The 24,428-nt window shown below is 42.4% G+C and overlaps 1 protein-coding gene and 1 long non-coding RNA gene across 4 annotated transcripts in view; one reads left to right on the top strand and one right to left on the bottom strand.

The window, feature by feature from the left end:
* RAB30 (RAB30, member RAS oncogene family) overlaps nt 1-24,428 on the bottom strand; it is an 83,853-nt gene that overhangs the window by 11,279 nt on the left and 48,146 nt on the right. For all 3 annotated transcript variants that reach the window (XM_041730148.1, XM_041730149.1, XM_041730150.1), the window contains exons 2-3: nt 4,612-4,712; nt 1,192-1,275 (exon numbers count right to left, since the gene is read on the bottom strand). In XM_041730148.1, the coding sequence (XP_041586082.1) occupies nt 1,192-1,275; nt 4,612-4,704 (177 nt within the window). In that variant the 5' untranslated portion in view covers nt 4,705-4,712. The remainder of the gene's footprint in view (nt 1-1,191; nt 1,276-4,611; nt 4,713-24,428) is intronic.
* On the top strand, nt 4,726-17,307 carry LOC121476296. The gene is made up of 3 exons (XR_005983900.1): nt 4,726-5,094; nt 6,647-6,797; nt 16,580-17,307. It is a non-coding gene; the product is annotated as an uncharacterized LOC121476296 (long non-coding RNA).

Raw genomic sequence — 24,428 nt, forward strand, 5'->3', positions numbered from 1 at the left:
TTTCCTTGCTTCAAAGTGACATGCCTTCATCCCCCTTTTCTCTCATGGCAGGGGGGACCCCAGGGAGGCCATGGATGCACCACCTCACAAACGGGTTCAGATCCTGCCTACCTCCCTTCCTAACTGGATAGATAAGTGGCTCAATCTCTCTGAAACCTATAAAAGGAAGGTAAGTTATCATTTACCTCACAGGGGTTACAGTGAGGACCAAGTTAAATATGACAGCACATATAAAAGGACCTAAGCAGTGCAACTGACGTATTAGGTGCTCAGTAAACACTATTTCCCTTCTCCCATTACTAGCCATATCATGGCTCTTACGGGTACCAAACTGTCCAGAGACCACAGAGGGGAAGAGAATGATCATGGATTCTTCCTGGACCTCTCATTTAGAATCTCTCCCTTGTTACAAATAGGGGTATGGTGGGAGACACATTAAATCCAATAAGTGATTCATATGACCAAATGACCCATAACGAATGCAGGAATCAGTAGGCTCTTTCACGGGGCCTCCATTCTTTTTTTTTTTTTTTAATTTATTTATGATAGTCACAGAGAGAGAGGCAGAGACACAGGCAGAGGGAGAAGCAGGCTCCATGCACCGGGAGCCCGACGTGGGATTCGATCCCGGGTCTCCAGGATCGCGCCCTGGGCCAAAGGCAGGCGCCAAACCGCTGCGCCACCCAGGGATCCCGGGGCCTCCATTCTTAAGAGGTAGCACTGCTTACTGTCCTAACTCTAGGACTTCCTGAAAAGAAATTTCTTGCTTATACATCACCTCTGACATGACAGGAGACAGGACCAATTTGCCTTAGACCTTCTCTCTGTCTTCCCATCTATAAATACAACATCTACAAAGGGAATTTAAGAACTCTGTTTGGAAATAAGTCACCATGGCTGAATATATTATTTTCAGTGCAGGTTTCCATTAGATTCAATACATGTTATGAAAAGGCTTTATCCAGGGCTCTTGGGTGGCTGAGTTCGTTAAGCATTAGCCTTCAGCTTGGGTCATGATCCCAGGATCCTGCTTCTCCCTTTGCCTATGTCTCTGCCTCTCTCTCTCTCGGTCTCTCATGAATAAATAAAATCTTTAAAAAATAATAATAATAAAATAAAATAAATTTTAAAAAAGAAAATACTACTTCCTCACAGCACAATGAAAGCCTAACTGAACACTTAGCATCTTACCTTTACTTTTTCACCATTAATCTCCACCGTCTTAATCATAAAATCAACTCCAATTGTGGCTCCTTGCCCTGGGGGGAAAAGACCCTAAAGAGGAAATAACGGGAAATAATTAAGCAAACCTTTCAATTAAATGAAATTCTCTCCCCTTCCCACCACCCTCATCACTACCCATCATCAGCCCCTTCCTTTGACTGAGTTAACTAGAAGAAAAGAGAACTCTGGCTAGTGTCATGAGAGCATTGTTTAATTTAATTTTGTATGTATGCTTTGAGGGGAGGAGGCAGGAGGGAGAAAGTCGGAGAGAGGAATGCTAACAGAAGAAAGAGAGTGAAAAGGGGGACATGAAAGGAGGAGCAAGGCAGAGAGAGTGGAGGAAGAGAACTGGGAAGAGACAGGGACCTAATTTCAAAGACTAAAACTCAGACACAGGATGAGATTGAGGAGCACAAAGCCGTAGGGATGAGACCAGGTTTGTTGGACAAGGAGCAAAATGGACAGGTGCTCCCAGAGAGGTCAAATCCAGGAAGACTGAAACTGGTTGTGAGTCTAGGACCTGGACAGTCATGGGAGTGGACAACCAACACAAACAGACAAGAACTCACTACCAGAAACCTGAATGAGACAGTGAGGCTTTTGAATTTCCCTCTGCTCTGAGGGTAACAACCAGTTCTCTCCATGCAATGTACCACATATATGGAATTAAATGAAATCAGAGCCCCTGACACTGGGAAGAGAAGAGAAGAAAACAGAATCATTCAGGGAAAAAGTAAAGTAGGAAGGGCACTAAACCCAAGGTGAAGGTCGGAGGACCTCTGTGTAGCCTCAGGCAATCCAGTTCCCCTCTCTGGGTCTCAAATTCAATGAGTTTGAGGCTGACGCAAACAAAACAAAACAAAACAAAACAAAACAAAACAAAACAAAACTGTACCTCAAACTGGATGCTCAACTAGAAAGATGGGATTTTAGCAAAACCACATGTACAATGCACGTCATTACTGGTATATAATATTTCCTGCAGGCTTATGGAGGAGCATGGAGGTGGGAAGGGATTCTATAAGGAATGTAGACTGTCAAACTTCACCTAGTGTCTATTGCCTCTTCACTTAGATTCCAGAGTTGCCAGAAACTGAAGCAAAATGGACTTTATTAGCTCTGGCAGCTAAGATTGGGGTATCTTTAAGTCTATTCCCTAACAATAATTAAAGTTTGAACTTAAAAGACTGAGCTTCAAACCCACAGAAAATATTCCATTGCATGTCTGCAAAAAATGTAAATATAAACATTCATAACTGTACTTACAAATATTGAATCAATTTTCCTCTATTTTGGTTTGGCTCAAACACAAGGCTGCCAAGCTTCGAGTTTATCGCTCCAGCTGTTTTGCAGTCTAATAAATGCCAAAAAAATAAAACAAATCCTTCCCAATGTCTCCCCCATCATTTTGTTCCTCAACTCCTCATGCCTCAAAAACAGCTGAATCCAATTCAATTTAACTGCCTGCTAAATAACAAAACTAAACATAATACTGCCTAGGGAATATGACTTTTGAGGGGAGTTAAGGGGCTGGGAGGAGTAGAAAAGTAGAAAAGAAAGGAGTGGTGTGCTTATTGGTAGAAATTAGCATTTAGAAATGTAAGCATTTTTACCTTTAATGACAGTTTATTCTTTTAAAGAGAAAAGGCAGATTCCTATGGTCTCAGAGGTTAGGACACAGAAAATAAAAATTCAGGCTGAGAACTGGGAGACGTGGGTTCTAATCTGAGCCTCACCACTAACATGATGTACAATGCTAAGAAATCATTTCGTCCCTGTAGACCTCAGTTTCTCATCTGTATAATGAGAGGAGTAGACTGAATAATCTCTAAGGGATCTTTCAGTAATAAAACAAGGTCAAGGGAACTTTTGATAAAGAGACTAAAAACTCCTCCACATCTCTGCACACTTCTCTTCCTGCCAAAAGAAAAGATTACTGTTAAGTGGAAGTAAAACCAGGTGGAGTTTCCAGTTAATGCCAGGGTGGCTGACTGAGCCCAGATGTCTGGTGGCTTCTTACTTTTGATTTCACCAGGTCCAGGCTTAATAAAAAGCATAGGTTTTAGTCTGTGTTCACTTACCCTGGGAAAAACCCTGGCATTTCCAAAGGTGACTCTGCCCTAAAGCTGTCTGTGTCATACAGTCTGCCTCTCGGGTTTGCACAGAATCACAGACTGTCAATGCTGGAAGTAACCTTGAAGATCAGCAGGCCCCTTGAGTGGGGCAGGGAGGCAGGGAGGCTGGACAGGGGAGTAACTTATCCAGGCTCACAGGATGAGCCAGGGCAGGGCTGGGACCAGGACCCCGGTCTCCACACTCAAGCTGGTGCTCTATCCACAGCACCTGGCTGTCCTAGGCCTTAGCAGTGCTAGTCTCAGCTTTCCTACTAGCACTTTATGAAAATGCAAGATGTATACATGATAATCCTGAAAAGGATGCCATTCATATTTTTCCAGGGAAAACACAAAAGAAGGTTAACATCAGAATGATTTCTAACTCATTTTTGTATAATAACAGGCCTATAATCTCTGGCAGTAATTCTCAAAAGGGCAGTCTCAAAGGGAACTTGTACTTGGATCATATAGTAAGGACTCAACCCAGAGGGAACATTACATTTCATTCATATAGTCCTTCACTGTTCTCATTTCATTCCCATTTAATAGCCTTAAAAACATCAGCATATTCAGTTCTAAACCAAAATGATTCGCTCAGTTGCCTAAGAGGATGTAAGAGAGCACAGAGAGGGAGTTTGGTTGGTTTAATTTGTATTTGAGTTTGTTTTTTTTTTTTTGTATTTGAGTTTTTTTTTTTAATTTTTTTTTTTTTTTTATTTATGATAGTCACACAGAGAGAGAGAGGCAGAGACACAGGCAGAGGGAGAAGCAGGCTCCATGCACCGGGAACCCCTTCGTGGGATTCGATCCCGGGTCTCCAGGATCGCGCCCTGGGCCAAAGGCAGGCGCCAAACCGCTGCGCCACCCAGGGATCCCTGTATTTGAGTTTTTAAAAAATTAAATACTTAGGCTTAGTGTGATGTCCAGATTGTTAACACTTTTAGATTATTAACTGATTAGTAAAACAGATTATTAATCTGTTTTAATCCAATAATCCATTTTTGAGATTATACACTGAAAGCAAAACCATTTGCTCCTTTCATAAAGGAAGCACACAAAATGTGGGAGGATTGGTGGTGACCCACAGAGCCATACTCCCCTGAGATGGCTGAAAAATGTCTAGCTTAGGCTTTAAAGCTGGTGCACTTTCAAAGGGCACATGAAGAACTGGCAACCAAGAGGCCAGTGCTGCAACCAGTCATCCATTCTCTTCAGGTCACCTAACCCCACGTTAGACCGAGAAACCCAACCCTGAACTTCCAAGTTCTCTTACCTGAGTGAATCGTCGGACTAGGCACGTCTTCCCCACACCAGCATTGCCAATTAAAACAATTTTAAACAGGAAATCATAATCTTCCATACTCATTTACACAGCTGCAAGGCAAACACAGGCGAGAGTGAGATGGGGCCTGGTCAGACTTGCCCACAGAGCTCAAGCTGAGCCAGCCTTGTCACCTCAGGAACAACAGATCTGACTCATTTGGAGAGCAATTTAATGCTCCCCTCTGGTGATTTGCCAGTGAGGGAGAAACACAGGTGTTTGGTCACAGAAGAACTTTACTCCTTCCCAGTCACCTCAAGCCACACAAATGTCCTTTCACCTGGTAACCTTTATTCTTCCAAGTTGTCAGGTCACAGCTCACTCACGTGGTAAGATCTGTTTTCTTTCAGCATGGCAAGGAGATTACAGCCTATATGCAGACACACTGGGGTGCAAGGAAGCAGGAACAAAGGAGAGCCCGTCCAAAGCTTCAAGGTAGTTTATTCGTGTATGATATATGCCTATGGGAAGAATGCCAAGGGACCAGGAGACTGAATGAAGGGGAAGGATCTAGAAAGAAACCTTTCAGTCAGTCCCCTGCAAGTCCTGGGCGTCTTGGGGTCTTAACTGTGGGAGTTCTTGCCATCTTCCCCCTACCACCACCCCACTGCTATACACCTTCTGCCAGCCAGGCTGACGCTGCAGCACTTCCCAAGGTGCCTATCTCCTCATTCCTATGAGCTGTGGCATTTGTCACATCCTCTGCCCAGGAGGGCCTCGCTCACACCCTTTTCTGTGCCACCAAGTCAATCTTTTAAAGCCAAATGCAAGCATCTTTTCCTCTGGTTTTTTTTTTTTTTTTGAAGATTTTATTTATTTATTTGGAGACAGAAAGAGGCAAGAGAGCACAAGCAGGGAGGAGAGGGAGAAGAGGGAGAGGGAGAGGGAGAGGGAGAAGCTGACCCCGCCGAGCAGTGAGCCCGAACTGGGGCTCCATCTCTAGACCCTGGGATCATAACCTGAGCTGAAGGCAGACACTTAACCGACTGAGCCACCAGGTGCCCCTCTCTCTGACTTTTTCACTGCTCTTTCCCAGTAAAGTTAAATAAATATTTTCATCATTCCTCTGTCCTAAAACTTCAAATGTCTGCCTCATCCTTGAGGTAAGGGATCACCTCCTTCGGCTCTAGTTTCCTAGCCCACACATGGGACAGTTCTATTCAGTAAATGTGTACTCTGCAGAATTAAAGAGTTAATTAATAGGCCTATTGCTCAAGCATTGGCTTTAGTTGCTTCAGTTGTGCTGAAAAGAATACTGCATGCTCTGTCTACTTCAGAGGACAGTTGTAAAGATCTTTTTAAAAACTGTACAAAAGAGCCTTGGTACCCACAAAGCTCTATCCTGGTGAAAACCATTATTATCTATCGAGTACCTACTACAGTACTGTGCTAATTGTGGTACGAAATACAGAGATGAGAAGGTCTCTGCCCTGGAGACTAATGTGAGAAAAGTCAAACCACCACCACGAAGTTAAAAACAATTCAAACCAGCAGTGGAGCTCATTTCATAAAAGCAAGCAGAACAAGGCTGGTGGATTCTGGAGGAAGAGGAGGACAACCAGTGAGCCCATGAGGGAAAGGGCGTCTTGGAGAACTGGAAGAAGGCCCCCAGGTCACTCCTCCCAGTGGAGCTAAAGCTCAGGTGGCTGCAGGGTTACAGAGTCGAAAGAGAGCCCACTGCAGGAGACCTGCGAGTAGCTAGGGGAGCAGATTCCCTGTGTGCAAAGATGTTTTCTGCGTGAGTTTTAACTTATCCTTGGAAAGATGACTGACCATGCCAACATGCATGTGCCTGGCAGCTCATGGGGTTCCCTCCCAGTTCACTGGGACTGTGAAGGAAAACAGTTCTCTGTCAAGAAACTGGGGCCATAAGCAGTGTTGAGTTCACTAATATGCCAGGCACTATACTTGGCACTTCAGGTATATTTCCATTTGTTTTTACAAGTCTCTGAGGCTGGTATGTATTAATACGTTACCTATTTTCCAGGTGAGTAAACTGAGGGTAGCCTGAAGTCACAATAATAGCCAGAGTTCAAGTTCAGAAGGCATATGGTGTCACCAAAAGAATGCTAGCCTTGGAGTCGGAGAAACCAACGTTCACATCTCGACTCTACTATCTTCTTAGACTATGCCTCTAGGTAAGTGAAAATTTTTGGAAGCTTCAATTTCCCCATTGACAAAATGAAGCTAGTAACACCTTGATCACAGAGTTGTGATGCTTAAAGGGATTATTGTCCCCCAAGGACAATACCTGGCTCTTAGTCACCGAAACTCCTCACTATGACAGTGGTTTTCCATGGTCTGGTTCTGCCTTTATTACCAGCCCCTACCTCTCACCACTCTGCTCACACTCCATGCTCTAGGCTCACTGGATTTCTTCAGTTCCTTAACACTGTAGGGCCCCTTTCCCTTTCAGACTTTCACAAATCCTGTTTACATCTGTTTGGAACATAGGACACAACCTCCCCTCATCACCACTCCCCAGCCCAGCTGACTTTTAGTTGTCCTTTCAATTTCACTTAAATATCACACTCTTTGACCTGTGAGGAATCCGACCCCCTGCTATATGCTCGCATGGTAACTTTCCCCGTCCTATAGTCATACTCTATAATGACTCTATAGTCATACTCTAACCATGCTTAATGTATTTATTTGTATTTGTCTTATGCTCCAAGTCCATCCGTCAGCACCTCCACCCCAAACACACACACACACACACACACACACACACACACACACACGACTGTGAACAGCATGAAAGCAATGATGTGTCTATCTGGTTGAGTCCCCATCCTAACCCCTCCCCATTATTGTCACTGTCATCCTTGCCACTATCATCATCATCATCATCATCATCATCATTTCATTCTATATCATTAACTCATTTAACCCTCACAACACTCCTATTAGCATCCTAACTTGATATATAGGGATACTAAGGCACGGGAGAAGCTGAAAAAGAAGACATTAAGGTCCCACTTAACTGGTACAGCTGGAATTCAAACCCAGATAGCCTAGGTCCAGTCCCAGTGGACATCCTTGACACACTACTTGTAGTGCCTTTCCCCATGCCTGGCTTGTGGCAGGAGCTTAAAAAGGTCTGATGAATTGAATGATAAAGGGAAGCACTCAATAAATTGTGATCTCCTTTTTGTCTTCCCCTCTGGTTTCGCATCCAAAACTCTTTCCACCACACTACAGTAGTTTAAATAGGAATCAAGGACAGGGGGTGCCTGGGTGGCTCAGTTGGTTAAGTGGTTAAGCATCTGCCTTTGGCTCAGGTCATGATCTCAGGGTCCTGGGATCCAGCCCCATATGGGGCTTCCTGCTTGGCAGGGAGTCTGCTCCCCCTCCCCCAGCTCACTGTCTCTCCTCCCCCCACCCCCGCCCTCATTTTCTCTGTCTCTCTCAAATAAATAAATAAAATCTTTAAAAAAAAAATCAAGGACATACTCCAGATAAAAACTCACGGATATGGTATGTTAATTAAATTCAAGAAAGCTGTTCAAAGTTAAAAAAAAAAAAGAAAAGAAAAGAAAAAAAATTCAAGGATGGAGACAAGGATAGCAGGGGACATGAGGTTCTGTGGGCCCCACATGGACCACAACTCAGTGCTTTTATTAGCCAGTGAACAGAGCACAGGACTAAGCATCTTTCTGTGCTTAGATTATACGCCATTTATTTACTCCTCCACCTTTAGCAGAAGTCAAACACACAGAGAATTCAGAGGAGAATGTCCAAAAATGATGGCCTGAGAAACAGGGCTCCCAGAAGGCTTACTGTGCCCAAATTCTGCACCTTCAGGAAAAGAAGGGGAAGAGTTCCTTGGTCAGAGTCAATGCTGAATCAGGTCTCATGTGGCTTCTACCTGGAGAGAGCCGTGGAAGCCTTGAAAGACAAGATAAGAAAGGCCTCCTTCTTTCTATAAGAAATTACTTCAATGTTCTGTTGAATATTTGGAGTTTTTTTGTTTGTTTTTGTGTTTTGTTTTGTTTTTTAATAAGCCTCTAGAGAAAAAGTGTTTGGTCTCTTTAAAAATGCAGGCCGGGGATCCCTGGGTGGCGCAGCGGTTTGGCGCCTGCCTTTGGCCCAGGGCGAGATCCTGGAGACCCAGGATCAAATCCCACATCAGGCTCCCGGTGCATGGAGCCTGCTTCTCCCTCTGCCTGTGTCTCTGCCTCTCTCTCTCTCTCTCTCTGTGACTATAATAAATAAAAAAAAAATTTTTTAAAAATAATAAAAATAAAAATGCAGGCCGTCTAGGGCTAAGGCTGGACAGTAAACTCTGGATTACCTGCACTGGTTACTGTTCTGTTTCTTTTTTTTTCTTTTTTTCTTTCTTTCTCTTTTTTTTCTTTTTAAAGATTTTATTTATTTATTCATGAGAGACACAGAAAGAGAGGCAGAGACACAGACAGAGGGAGAAGCAGGCTCCATGCAAGGAGCTCAATGCGGGACTCGATCCCAGGAATCCAAGATCAGGCCCTGAGCCAAAGGCAGATGCTCAACTGCTCAGCCACCAAGGTGTCCCTACTGTTCCATTTCTAATAGGAGGGCAGCCCTGGTGGCTCAGCGGCTTAGCGCCGCCTTCAGCCCAGAGTGTGATCCTGGAGTCCCGGGGATCGAGTCCCATGTCGGGCTCCCTGCGTGAAGCCTGCTTCTCCCTCTGCCTGTGTCTCTGCCTCTCTCTCTCTCTCTCTCTAATAAATAAAAAAATAAAATAAAATCTATTTCTAGTAGGAAACACACTGCTGAATGAAAAGCTCACAGGAATCTCTGAAAACTATGCTCTGAGGAAGCACTGCTGATCAGGAAGTAAGATAAAAGCTCAGGCATCACCAAGGGCTAAGATAGCATCCCAGGAGGTGGAAACTCATTCAGAATCAGCTTGTGACACACAGCCCTAAATTGACAACAAAAGTCACATCTTGTCTGGGGAGCAAGTATGTCATAAGAAATGCTACTGACCAAGCACTATTCTAGGGATTTTATATTCTATGATTGTTAATAATAATCACTGACACATAGCCAATGCTTACAATGAATCAGGTACTCTTCTACATGTATGTACTCATTTAATTCTCGCAACAACCCTGTGGGGCAGGTATTATCCTCATCATCCTCAGCTTACAGAAGGAGAAATTGAATTATAGAGACATAATCCTGAAGTCACATAGCTAGTCTTAGGACCAAGATTCAAACCCAGATCTGTCTGGATCCTCCCAAAATAGAATGCTGCTGTCCCCTGCCCTACAATAGACAGCACTGCTGCACCTGTCCTAAGAGCTGGAGGCACAGTTGAATGGAACCTCCCAACCCCCGTGAGCTGCATTATTCTAGAATTTCCCTCCTCTTGAAGCAGCACACCCACACTGATAGGGCTATACACTGATTTCAGATCATACAAGCACTGCTCTTCATTGTGCCCCCCAAGCCCAGGTCTCTTTTGGGAGCTGGACCCTGACTTTCCTCCAAATATCACTCCACAATTCATTCATCCATGCAACTATGGGAGCAATAAACAGGAACATTGCTCAGATGAATCAGCAAAACCCCAAACATCATAATCACCACAATACCTCTAAATGAATGGATATATGGATAAGACTCAAAAACGGAAAAATAGATGAGGAAAGAAAAGAATGAATTTAGGGGTGCCTGGGTGGCTCAGTCAGTTAAGCATCTGACTCTTGGTTTCGGCTCAGGTCACGATCTCAGAGTCTTGAAACCAAGCCCCGAGTTGGGCTCTGCACTGGGCATGGAGACTGGGATTCTCCCTCTCCCCCTGCCTCCTCACCTCCCACTCCTAAAAGAGAGAGAGAGAGAGAGGGAAAGAAAGAGAAAAATGAGTTTAGAAAAGATATAGGAAACAAGATGTACTATAAAAACAAAAAAACATTCTAAAGCAATGTGATTTTTGGCAACATAAACCATTTATCAAAGTGACCTTTAAAAAAAAAAAAACAAGAACAACATTAGTCACTGTTCCACATCAGTACATCTTTCCCCTTGCCTGTCAGGGCTCAGTATAACAGAAAAAGTCAAGGATTCTGGTGAACAGAAGCCTAATCCCCTCCCCCAACACTGCTCCAGGAAATGATATTCTGGGGACTTGTTCTTGTTCAAAAACCATGGTTTCACTCAAGTCTTTTTCCCTTTCAGGGTATCAACCTTGAGCAATAAACCAAAATGGTTAGGGTGAATAGACACCATGGTCCTCCTCAGGACAGCATGTGCTGCCATTCTCTCATCCCAAAGAGGCAGCATGGGGACTGGCATCAAGAGACTTGGGTAGAGGACCCCTGGCTGGCTTAGTCGGTTGAGGGTCTGACTCTCAGTTTGGGCTCAGGTCATGGCCTCACAGGAGACCTTACATCAGGTTCTGTGCTCAGCAGAGAGTCTGCTTGAAATCTCTTTCCCTAATCAAACCCCCAGGAGGGGGTTGATAATTATAGTTAACATCTTGGTATATACATCCTTCTAGGTTTTTTTGTTTGTTTATATACACTCACCTGTATGTATATAGATTTTTAAATTGTATAGATTTTTAAAACAAAACAATTATAACAGTATACAATTTTTTTTCTATAGTGTTTTTTTCCCCAAACCCAAAAATTAGAACTCATGGTCTACCAACAGAACTGATTACCAAAGACCCTCAGCATTCATTCAACATTTTCTCTAGAAATAAACACTCAAGAAAGGGGTTGGCAAGAGGACAGCTTCACAGTGACATACTTTGAGAAATACTAAATACTATTATAACCCAATCTTGAAGATTTAAAAGTTCTAAAAATTCCCATAATGAGGAGAACTGGCTTTGTTTAACCCGGGATTTATCAAAAGTGATTTTAGCTGAGAATTCTTTTCTCATATGACACTTACAAAAAAAACTCAAGGGTTATTGGGATTTTATTGTTTTTGTTTTTGTTTGTTGTTTGTTCGTGAGAGACACACAGAGAGAGAGAGAAGCAGAGACATAGGCAGAGGGAAAAGCAGGCTCCCTGAGAGAGAGACAGAGAGAGAGAGAGAGAGAGAGAGGAAGAAGCAGAAACATAGGCAGAGAGAAAAGCAGGCTCCCTGCAGGGAGCCTGACTCAGGACTCAATCCCAGGACCCCGGGATCACGACCTGAGCCAAAGGCAGACACTCAACCACTGGGCCACCCAGAAGTCCCTCATATAACACCTTATAACAAAAAAATCTCTTGCTATCCTAGGGCTCCATGAAACATCAGTATAGTAAATGTTATTTTTTATATGTATATTTTTTATTGGAGTTTGATTTGCCAACATATAGTATATCACCCTGTGCTCATCCCATCAAGTGCCCCCCTCAGTGCCCATCACCCAGTCACCCCAACCCCCCACCCACCTTCCCTTCCACTACCCCTTGTTCGTTTCCCAGAGTTAGGAGTCTCTCATGCTCTGTCTGTCACCCTCTCTGATATTTCCCAGTCATTTTCTCTCCTTTCTTCTGTAATTCCTTTCACTGTTTTTTATATTCCCCAAGTAAATGTTATTTTATAGCGCTTGAAATCAGGGTTGCCACCCAGGTAGCAGTGCTACATGAAAGAAAATAAAATAAAGGAGAAGGGAAAGGAAGGGAAAACAAAGGAGAAAGAGGACACCCAGATAAATTTCATTTTCAGATAGCAACAAATAAATTTTAATATAAGTTTGTTCCAAATATTGCATGGGACATACAAATTTTTTAGTATGTAAGTGTAACACAAGTATCATATGGGACAGATTTACACTAAAAAGTTATCAGTTTTTTATCTGAAATTTAAATTTACTGGGCAATTCTACCCAGGCAAAATGTGAGTGGTCAGATCTGCTAGAAATAGAGTCCCCAGACACAATATCGCATGTACCCAGAAGTTGTGGAGGGAGATTGGCACGGCATGAGAAATAAGATATGCCTGATGAATCCAAAATCACAAATGGAGAGATTGAAAAGGCCAAGAAGTCATTTGAAGAAGGCATTCATTACTGAGCTTGGGTACTCAGAATCTAGGCCAGACTCCAGGGACCAGGTTCAGACTGGCATTGCCAGGCTCTGCAGGTGAGTCTCTCCCTTGTGGACAATCCCAGAGCACTGTGTATTTACCCTAAGTCCATCTTCACATGTGCACCTGCCTGGTAGAGGGAGGTGTGCTCTACACATGTTGCCCCTACTGTCCTTAAAGACAAGGACCACACTTCAACAAGACACTCATGTCAGCATAACCCAGGACCATGTTCAAGTAGACGTTGAATTGAAAGTGTTTGATCTTTCACTCTAACAAGATTCTGTCTCAGGAAGCTCATTAGTGCTTAATTACTAGAAGGCAATTACTAAACATTACTATAATCAACTGCTGCAAGCTCACTTGCTTTACATAAGCTGCTAATTTCATGTTACCGCGAGTTAATTATTCTCCTTGGCCAAGGATGTCAAACACCCACCTGTGCCATGGCTGCTCTCATTCACCAGGCCATAATCTCCAGCATTTTGACATGGCCCTTTACAGTTCGCAAAATGTTTTCACAGACATGATCTAATCTGCACCTACCAACAATCTCATGAGTTGGTTCTTATTCATTATGCAAGTGAGGAAACTAGAGAGTGTAGGTAATGAAATGTCACCTTGTCACACACTAGTGAGGTGCAAGGCGGCCTCTCTATCCACCAACGATGTAAATAATTCACATTCTATCACTGTTAGTAACAGTAATCATAAGTGACATTTATTCAATGCTTATTATGTGCCAGGTACTCTTCTACATACACGTATTCGTGCAATCTTCACAACAATCCTGTGAGGTAGGTACTATTATTATTATCCCCAGCTTACAGAAAGGACACTGTAAACTTTCATCAAAATTACACAGCTAATGAGTAAAACTGCCAGGATTCAAAACCCACGTCTTTCTGGGAAAAAATTAAGTTGGAACTCTATCTCACTCATACTAAAATAAATTCCAGATGGATTATAAAGATTTAGATTCTGAAAAATGAAAACATAAGAGTACTACCAGAAGAAAGCATGGTCTATATAAAATCTTAAATTGGGAAAGGCTTTCTAAGAATTACTCAAAATCAAGGCCATAAAATAAAGAGGTTGACCAATTTGACTAAATAAATTTTTTAAAAATTCTGCATGGCAAAACAATAAAAGGTCAACTGATTAAAATATCTGAAATACATATAACTAAGGGCCAGTTTCCTTAAATGCTTAAAGAGTTCCTACAAATCAATAAGAATAATTGAATAAATCAATAGAAAAAATGGACAAAGGACATAAGCAGATAGTTTATGAAAAAAGGAATAAAAATGGCACCTCTACATTTTTTTAAATGATCAGCTTTACTCCTAAGAGTAAATTCAAACTCTAATGTATAATTTATATAATTTTAAACAATTAAGATGATTATTTATAATGAAAATGATAATGAATTCAAAGTCAGAAGCCATTTTTCATTCAGATTGGCAAAGTTCACTCTGTAAAGGAGAGTGTATGGAGAAATGGGGTGCTCGTATAGCACCAGTAGGAGATAAATCAATGCAACCTCTCTGGAGGGCAATATTGATTAAAAACTAAAAAGGCTATTACAAACCCTCTGACCCAGCAATTCCACTTCTCAGAATCTGTCCTATACTTACATAACACACGTACAAAGACACATGCAGTAGGATATTCTTTAAACAACATTTGTACTAACAAATATGAAAAACAACCTAATAGTCCCTCAGCAGGAAAATGGTTGCAATATTATGAAAACTATACATCAATATACTATGCAGCCTGCTCTGGATTTCTGGAAGATGCATTAAGTGAAAGAAGCAAGGTGGAAAATGGCGAGTATAGTATGAAAATGGGGCGTTTAATTATTTAAATGCATAAGCATAAAATATCTCCAGAAAGAGACACAGGAGAATTAGCAACAGTGTTTGCTTCTGGGGAGGCTGTAGTATCTAGTTGTAGGAAAGACGATAACCTCCAACTCTCAACAAATTATATTCCGACCTTCCACTCAGTCTGCAGTATTTGCTAGAAACGCAAGACAGCTTTCCTAATACAGTGAGAAAAGTCCTCTAAAAAAAAATCTGTTTGGTCATGATCAGGTCATGATCCTGGAGTCCCAGGATTGAGCCCTGAATTGGGCTCCTTACTCAGTAGGGAGCCTGCTTCTCCCTCTGCCTGCCGCTTTACTTGTGCTCTCTTTCTCTGTCAAATAAATAAAATCTATTTAAAAATAAAATTAGGGCAGCCTGGGTGGCTCAGCGGTTTAGCGCCGCCTTGAGCCCGGGGCATGTTCCTGGAGACCAGGGATTGAGTCCCGTGTCGGGCTCCCTGCATGGAGCCTGCTTCTCCCTCTGCCTGTGTCTCTGCCTCTCTCTCTCTGTGTCTCTCATGAATAAGTAAATAAAATCTTTAAAAAAATAAAAATTAAAAATTAAAATTAAATGTAAAAATCTTAAAAATCTATTTGGGGTGCTCTGTTTCTATCTCTTTGTCTGCTCTGCTGCACCCCTTGTCTGCTCTGCTGCACATGACAGGGAAGGAATGTCCCACCCGGCTGGTGGGGTTGTTCTTTCCAAGTTATTGTGTGTGCCACCACTTTCTCTATTAAACTATGTTCCAGCACAGTAAGCTCCTAACATGGTGTACTCATTCTTTGATTCTAACTTCCCTCAAAACTGAGCATCCATCATATGACAGCCAAAACCAATGGACAGAACCCTAGTCTATTTATTTCACAAGTAAAAACAAGACTCTCACATTTGTATCATGTATTACAGCTCAAGAATGACTCACTCAACTCTGACACAGGATCCTCCTGGGGAAGGAGAAGGAGACTAGCTTTTTCACCCCATTTTACAGAAATGGGATTTGAAATCAAGAGTGACTTGCCTCAGGCCAACACAGCATGTCAACAACAGAGCCAGAGGACCCACACACTCGGTCCCCTGACACTGAATCAGAGCTGCCATGAGGGCCAACGAGGTCTGCAAATGTAAATCCCTACCAGGCAAGGGCACAGGCATAATAAGCACCAGGGGAGGCTGACACAGACCCATGGATGGGAAGGACCTCAAAAGCAGCTCTTGGGAATATTTTTTCAGACATACAAAATAAATAAATAAATAAAGTAAGCCTGAGATCTCCGCAATATCATTTTTTTAACTTTTCTTTCTTTTTAATTCAATTAATTAACATATAACGTATTCTTGTTTTCAGAGGTTCTGTAATATCATTTTCAAAAAGCAAGACAATAAGATGTTTTATTTTATTCTTTGTAGACCTCTTATATCTTCCTATTTCCTAGAAATATACCATAGATTTGGGATACCAGGCAAGTAAGGAAAAGGAAAGTTAACCCATGAAGCGGCATTTCATCGGCACGACCCAAAGCAAATGTCTGAATTCTCTTGTTGAAGTAATAGTGCTCTTTCCCCTTCCATAGTAAGAGAGCATCACTGCACTGAGCACAGATCTGATTTTCCTAGAGGCAAGAGGGGGAGACAGGGCCACTGTGTAGGAGTCACTTGGGGCCCCAATCAGTTAGCTCCCCAGGCAGAACTAGTTTGTTTTGTACCATAGCACTCAGGGTGCAGGTACTTGACAAAGAGTCTTGGATGCGCCAGGAAATAACTGGCACCTTGTTTCCCATGGCAAAAGAAAGATGCCTTTCCTGCTCACTAATCCCTTTCCAAGATGGGGAGCTTCTGTATACAAAACATGTTTGCTCTAAAAAAGGTCTTTCCAGACCCAACTTGCTGTTTCCGTCTTCTGCACGAGCAGGCCGGGCTCCCTCCGCTATCCTTCTCCAACAATAAACAATACTGCCCTCAAAGAGCTTCGGGGGTTTGTCCTAATGCACACCCCACTGGGTTCTCTAAATTGGGCACTGCGTCTAATCTTTCCTCTGCAGAAGCTTTCCTGCGTCTGTTTGGCTGGACCGGAAGGGCCTCCTTATCAGCATCTTCAGTCTCCTCCCCCAGGCTGAGCACACAATGCAGCCTTGCCAGGCAGCCAGGGGGCAGGGCAGCCGCTCACAAGTGGTCTCGAGCACTTCCCTAGCCTGAGGGACGCAAGGCCTTTCCAGGACAGAGGTGTCTCCTTCCCTCCTTCCCTGTCAGAAGACTGTCACTCCAGGCTGGACCCTTCCTTCAGCTGTTTAAACGGATTCCCTCCTCACTGGAAGCATGAGAAAAAGTGAAAGGAAGCAAGTGTCCATGCGGTCTGCGACACAAATGGATGAGAATAAAATACAAGAATTCTCCCAAGTTTGTCTCTCAAGTTTGTGCCAGGTCCTGTGTCACTCAAGAGGCCCTATTTGTTTAGGGCCTATGTACTTTAACACACATCAGCCACTTCATCCTTGAAACAACCCTGTGGGGAAGGAGGGGATTTCTTAGTTACCATTACTATCAATAGGGCTTTTACATCCATAGAGTACCTCAAGTTTCTAAGGGCTTCCCTGTAAATTATTTTATCTGCATCCTGGCAAATTCCTTTGTAAAACTCTCCCTCAGCACAGCCCCCCAAAACACATGTGCACACATGCGCACGTGTGCACACACACACTCACACACACACAGACACACACAGCATACCATAAGCCATCTGTCATCAAGGCCCACAGACGTTCTGTCAGAAATGTAGCCTGAATTCCCCGTTGGCACCACCTCTGTCCCTACCTCACCAACCAGCTCAGGCCCAGCCCGAAGCTCCGCCATCAGCCGGTCTACCATGGACTTCTAAACAGGTGCAGTATGTCAAGTGGCACAACTTTCCTCAACAGCAAGTTTTCAATATTCATCAAAAGCCTTAACAATTGTCCATACTCTTTGATCCAACAATTCTGCTTTTGTGAATTTTCCTAAGGAATGATGCCAAGATGTGTACAAAGATTTATTCATAAGAAAGTTCATTCCAGTACTACTTAGACTTGGCCCTAGAACGGAGAGAGTTGTAAAACCTCTACACAACAGAGAAGAGGTTATATTTTTGTTTTGGTTTTTCTTTGAGTCACATGATGTAACATTATGAAATACATACTTGGAAGGAAATACATTTTTAAAATGCTTACCTTACCTCTGAGTAGTGGGATTGTGGAGAGTTTATTTTCCTCTTTATATATTTATATCTTTTCTAAATTTTCTTCAATAAACAGGACATTTTAGAGATAATAGATTATATTAAGTATCACAGAAGCTCACTACCAGTGAGAGAAACATGGGACAAACACACATGTACACAGCTAGTGACCAACCACATTCAATTCGCACTCCTAGGAAATAGGCTCTTAGCAGGTACGAACCAAAAGCCATTAACAGAGTTCAAACCTTTCATGCAGTGAGCTCACCACTGGGAATCCACTTTAAGGAAAGACCTGAACAAACTCAAAATGCTAAATGAATAAAAATGTTCATTACATCTTATCTAAAAGAACCAGAAACAATCCAAATGTCCAACAAGGGATTGTTCAGTATGAAACATCAACACCATGGAATGCAAAGCAGCCATTAGAAATGCCAATTATGAAAACTATGTGAAAATATGAAATAATGTTGACAATAGGCTATAAAATAAAAAGAATACACAAAGCTGCATTTCTCAGGACTGCAGCTATGAAGAATGAGCATGTATGTGAACAAGGACATCTCAAAAGTAAGAACCTGTTGTGTTAGGATTATGGGATTACAGGGAGCTTTTTATTTTTTCATTTTGTCCTTTTTTTTTCTAACAAGTTTTTGACATTTTGCATGCACCACAGGCACATTTTTTAAAACTTGGAAAACACAGAAAAGGGGAAAATAATCACTCTCAGCATTTTGATGCATTCCTCCTTGTCTCTTTTTCCCACGTGCTAGGTGGTTTGGTTTGGTTTTTATCTCTGAAATCATGTCAAGGTTTTCTTTAAAGGACTTACAAAATCATTTCAATGTTTTAAAAAATTAGTGAACTTACCATAAGACCTGCAAGAGAACGTAGCAGTGGGTTTTCTCTAGTGCCATCAAGAGAATTTACCTAATACAATGTCTACCTAATACAACTTATAAACAAAAAACAGGCATATTTGCACTGTTGCCACAACAGATGGATTGATCAAAGTTCCTGAACACTTGCAGAGACTCTTAGGCCTATTTCAGTAGCAGAAGTCAGGAGCAAGGAGAATCCTGTGTTACCAAAGCTAACATCGTTGGAAATTAAAAGGAATTTTATCAGAGTTTGGAAAGAAAAAAAATCAAACGATGTACCAAGTTTTCACATCAGAAAAAAAGTTTGAGGAGAACAAATCCAGTTGGTCATTAGGTCTAGGAAATTTAACCTCCTTTATATGTCCCACACCCTCCTTCTCCTGTCTACCTGTCCTGACTTTCATTGGAGCCAACCTCTCATACCTTGGCAGCAGCAGCCCTGTTCTCCATCCAGGCCACATGGACTCCTTCCACAGAGAGACACAGAGACAGGGAAAATAACTATGCAGTGCATGGGCTCTGCTGCCCCTTGCGTGAGTATGGGCCCTGGAAGGAGTGAGAGGGCAGGCTCAGTCGGCTGTCGCCATGGAGGGGCTCAGTTTCTGCAGGCGTGTGACTCTTTTGTGCTTTCCGAACAGGGCCCCTCAACACAAGCTGATTATCCATCTCTTACATGCATTCTATCAAAGACTGCCCTCGGTTCCGAGGCTAGGGGAAAAGCTGCTGCCTTGGGTTCAGTGCGATAGGAGGTGCTACTGCTTGCATAGCAAGCCTCACCCAAACACTCTTCACTTTAAGGACAAAGGTAACTGCATGTTTTGCCTCAGAGGCTTTTAGAAACTAACCCATGTACAAGATGCAACGCAACAACACTGCAACCTTCCCAGAGAACTAATGTGGCCATGTCATTCCCACACTTCAATCTCCTCAGGGGCTCCTGGCTGCCCACACAAAGCTGTGAGAGGAAGTACAGTGCCCTGGTGAAGAGGGCAAACTTGAGAGCCAAACTGCCTGCCTGAGTCCTGCCCCGGCCCTTTGTGAACTGAGTGGCCTTGGTCAAGTTCCCCATCCTCCTGGTGCCTGTGTTTCTTTGTAAACAAGGATTATAACGGTACCTACCACACAGGGTCATGGCACAGATTAAAGGAATTAATAAAGAACAAAGAAAAGAGTCTGGCATATAGGAAGTACAGGGTAAAAGTTACATGCTGTTCCTATTATTGCTATTGTTGGAGAAAGTTCAAATTCTCTAGCCAGGCATACAGAGCCGTCCATGACTCAGGCCTAGCCATCTCTCTAGCTTTGCTTCTCATGACCTTTGGGTTACCACTGCCACTGTGACATGCAACCACGCCAGCCTCTCAGTGCAGATCCCAAGGCAGGTTCATTCCTCCACAATTTGCTCACACAGCCATTCTCTCCTTGTTGGCTGAAGAGCAATCACAAATCTCTGAAACCTTCCTTTCTCCTCCATGTGGATTAGCCGCTCCCTCCACTGTGCCTCTGCTATGTTCTATTAAGACTCTTTTTCATAGACACTTTATTATCCTCATTGATTTATGTATCCTACTTCCTCCACCAGGAAACAGAGGACCCTAAGAAATCTTAACTATATCCCCACTGCCAGGCACTCAGTCGACCCTAAATATTTATTAAGTAAAATGCAAAAGAAACATTGATCAGAATACACAAAGCTGGAAATACTTTTCAGGGAACCTGAACACTGGGATTTAGAAATCAAATCCCAAAACACTTTGACTCTAAGGAGAGTTAATTGGAGAAGATCATATAACCAAAGAGAAGAAAATTATTTCCCAGGAGAAAGCCAAGTCTTGTTATATGTGTATATTAGGAGATGGAGACAGAAGTGACATTAATAATGGTTCTAAACTAGCTGACTCTTCATTAAATAGTACTTTTTAAACCTTTTCTTCAGAAAAAAATGTAGAGTCATAGCTGATTGGGGAGTACCTTTCACCTTGCTGAGAATGTAGGCTATCTCAACAGAAAATCCTACAAGAGACCCAGACTATAAGAAAAAAAAGAATCTTTGCTGAACATCTATGACAAGCCAGGTAGTTAAAAAAATATTTTTTCTATTTATTAAATATAATATGGTAGACAACAGAATTCACTTCACATGCATTACCAAGTTTGACAGAGTACATCCTAAAGAACTCTGAGACATAAGTATTGACCTCTGCATTCTACAGATGAGAAAAATATATTCACCCATCCCATATATCTGTAGTGAGCATCTACTATTGTGCGAGTACTGATCCAGAAGCAGAGGTTACAGCAACAAAGAAAAAGTTCCCCAACTTCAGAGAGTACACATTCCAGTTGGGCAGCAAACAGCAATGAATGAATGGGGAAATGAGCATATACATTAATGAACAAGAAAATATCAGATAATGCCAAGTTTTTACTTGTAGAGAACTAGTAGAGAACTAAAATAGGAAGAAGGGACAGAGTGACTAGACAGCAATTTTATTTTATTTATTTTTTAAGATTTTATTTATTTATTTGACAGAGAGTGAGAGAACATAAGCAGGGGGAGCCACAGAGCAAGAAGGAGAAGCAGACTCCCCACTGAGCAGGGAGCCTGATATGGCACTCAATCCCAGAACCCTGGGATCATGACCTGAGCTGAAGGCAGACACTTAACCAACTGAGCCACCCAGGTACCCCAACATAGCAATTTTAGAGTGGGACATAGAGAAGGCCTCTTCGAGGTGGCTATATTTAAGATGAGATTCAAATAAGAAAGATCAACCATATGTAGATTGAAAGAAAATATTTCATTCTGAAGGAAGAACTAGGGCAAAGGCTGTAAAGTGAGAATGGACTTTGGCAAGTTCAAGGAACCAAAACCAAGCACAGTGAGGCTGATGCACTGTCAGTGATAAGTGGGCTGAGTGAGTGACATGGGGCAGGTCACAGAGACCCTGGTCTGCCAGGGTGAGGAGTGTGGATTCATGCCAAGTGCAATGGGACAGGGGCAGGGGGCCGGGGAGAGAGTGTGGCACAGACCGATAAACAGGGTTAAAGATTTCTCTAGTCTCTGAAATGGAGGGGATTATGGTATGGATACAAGCAGAAGCAAGAAGTCTAGTTAGGAGGTCACTGCAAGTGGTCTAGGTAGAGGATGATGTGGCTTGGACTAGGGTGCTGGTGCTGGAGATGGTAGGAAGGAGATAAATTTGGGAATGTTTCTGAAGACAGAAAAGGAGCAAGATAGGACTTGCTTAAGGAATGGATGATAATAGGAGAAAAAAGAAAGAAATCAAAAACAATGCCTAGATATTTTGCCTTGAGTACTGGGGGGGATAGTACTTATGGGGGTGGGGGGGACGACTTACTGGGGTGGGAAAGACTGAAGGAAGAACAAGTTTTGGGTGGAGACAAAGTTAAGAGTTCTCTTTCAGCCATGTAAAATGTGCATGCAAGTGCCTCTTAGACACCTTATCTGGACATGAATCTGGAGTTGCAGAAAATATTTGAAGGTAAAGATTTGAAGGCCAAATTTGAAGGCCATTAGCAAATGGATATTACTGAAAGTCATTGGATTAGAAGAGGATACCTATATCTCAGAGAAAAGAAGGGGCTATTTCAGAACGTGGAGCACATCACCATTTAGAAGTGGAGAAGAGGAGGAGAACCCAGAGAGGTTAGGAAGAGACCCAGGAAAGTAGAGTGTCCAACTTGACCCAGCAATTGCACTACTAGGGATTTATCCCAAAGATACAAATGTGATGATCCAAAGGGGAACCTGCACCCCAATGTTTTATAGCAGCAATGTCCACAATAGCCAAACTATGGAAAGAGCCCAGAGGTCCATCCACAGATGAATGAATAAAGAAGATGTAGTCTATATATACAATGGAATACTACTCAGCCATCAAAAAAATGAAATCCTGCCATTTGCAATGACGTGGATGGAACTAGAAGATATGCTAAGTGTGGGCAGCCCCAGTGGCCCTGAGGTTTGGCGCCGCCTTCAGACCTGGGTGTGATCCTGGAGACCCGGGATCAAGTCCTGCATCAGGCTCCCTGCATGGAGCCTCTTTCTCTCCCTCTCCCTCTGCCTGTGTCTCTGCCTCTCTCTCTCTCTCTCTGTCTGTCTTGAATAAATAAAATCTTAAAAAAAAAAAAAAGATATGCTAGGTGAAAGAAGTTAATCAGAGAAAGACAATTATCCTATGATCTCACTCATATGTAGAATTTAAGAAACAAAACAGAGGATCATAGGGGAAGGGAGGAAAAAATAAAACAAGTTGAAATCAGAGAGGGAGACAAACCATAAGAGACTCTTAATCATAGGAAACAAACTGAGGGTCACTGGAAGGGTTGGGGTTGGGTGGATTGGGTAACTGGATGATGGACATTAAGGAGGACATATGATGGAATGAGCACTGGGTGTTACATAGGACTGATGAATATCACTGACCTCTGCCTCTGAAAGTAGTAATACATTATATGTTAATTCATTGAATTTAAATAAAATTTTTATTTTTATTTTTTTAAAGATTGATTTTATTTATTTATTTATTTATTTATTTATTTATTTATTTATTTATTCATAGACACACAGAGAGAGGCAGAGACACAGGCAGAGGGAGAAGCAGGCTCCATGCAGGGAGCCCGATGCAAGACTCGATCCTGGGTCTCCAGGATCACACCCCAGGCTGCAGGCGGCGCCAATCCGCTGCACTACCGGGGCTGCCCTAAATAACATTTTTTTAAAAAGAAAGTAGAATGTTTAAGAAAACAGCAATCAGCATTGTCAAATGCTGCTGAGAAAATGAGCAAGATTAAAAGAAAGCAACGGCCTTTGACTTGGTCACATGAAGGTCATTCATTGATTGCAATGACAAGAATAGTCGTGGTGGAACAATGGGGAGAGAGGAGAGCCAGGTAAAGATGTCAAAGCCCAAACTATGGACAACCTATAAGTTTTACTGAGAGAAAGGACTTGAAGACAGCTAGAGGTATAAACTACATAATGAATTTATTTTGGAATAGTTAAGGGACAAAATTAGAAAACATTTTGGGATTTTGGATGGGGTGGGGGGAACTGTTGTTTATTTGCAGATAAATACAGGAGCATGTTTATTTGCTATTGAGAATTATCCAGTGATGAGGGTAAACCTGATAATCGCAGAGAGAAGGGGCATAATTACAAGACCAAAGATCTACAAGACTTAATCTTAAGAAAATTAATAATGTGCCTAAGGTAAAAGAATTGGTAGCCTGGGGAGCTGGGAAACTAATCAACTCTGTTTTGACTAGCAAGTACACCCTTTTTTCAAAACACTATTCATTGTAATATAATATAGTAGCATTTAAAAAAGATCCCAACTCCAGGCTCTGAAGATAATCAGGACAGTTGGAATCTTTTTTTTTTTTTTTAAGATTTATTTATTTATTTACTTGAGGGGGGGGGGGGCGTTGAGAGGCCAGAGGGAGAAGCAGGCTCCCTGCTGAGCAGGACTCAATGCAGGGGACTCTGGGATCATGACCTGAGCCAAAGGCAGATGCTTAACTGACTGAGCCATCCAGGTGCCCCAGAGTTAGAAGGAATCTTTTTTTTTTTTTTTTTTTTTTTAAGTTAGAAGGAATCTTAAGAGAACTTTGGAGCGCCAAGACAAACACACACCCTCTCTTCTTTTTTTTTTTTTCTAAAGATTTATTTATTTATTTATTCAAGACAGACAGAGAGAGAGAGAGAGAAGCAGAGACACAGGCAGAGGGAGAAGCAGGCTCCATGCAGGGAGCCTGACACAGGACTCGATC

The sequence above is a fragment of the Vulpes lagopus genome, chromosome 15, assembly GCF_018345385.1.
Source record: "Vulpes lagopus strain Blue_001 chromosome 15, ASM1834538v1, whole genome shotgun sequence".
NCBI classification, from domain to species: domain Eukaryota; kingdom Metazoa; phylum Chordata; class Mammalia; order Carnivora; family Canidae; genus Vulpes; species Vulpes lagopus.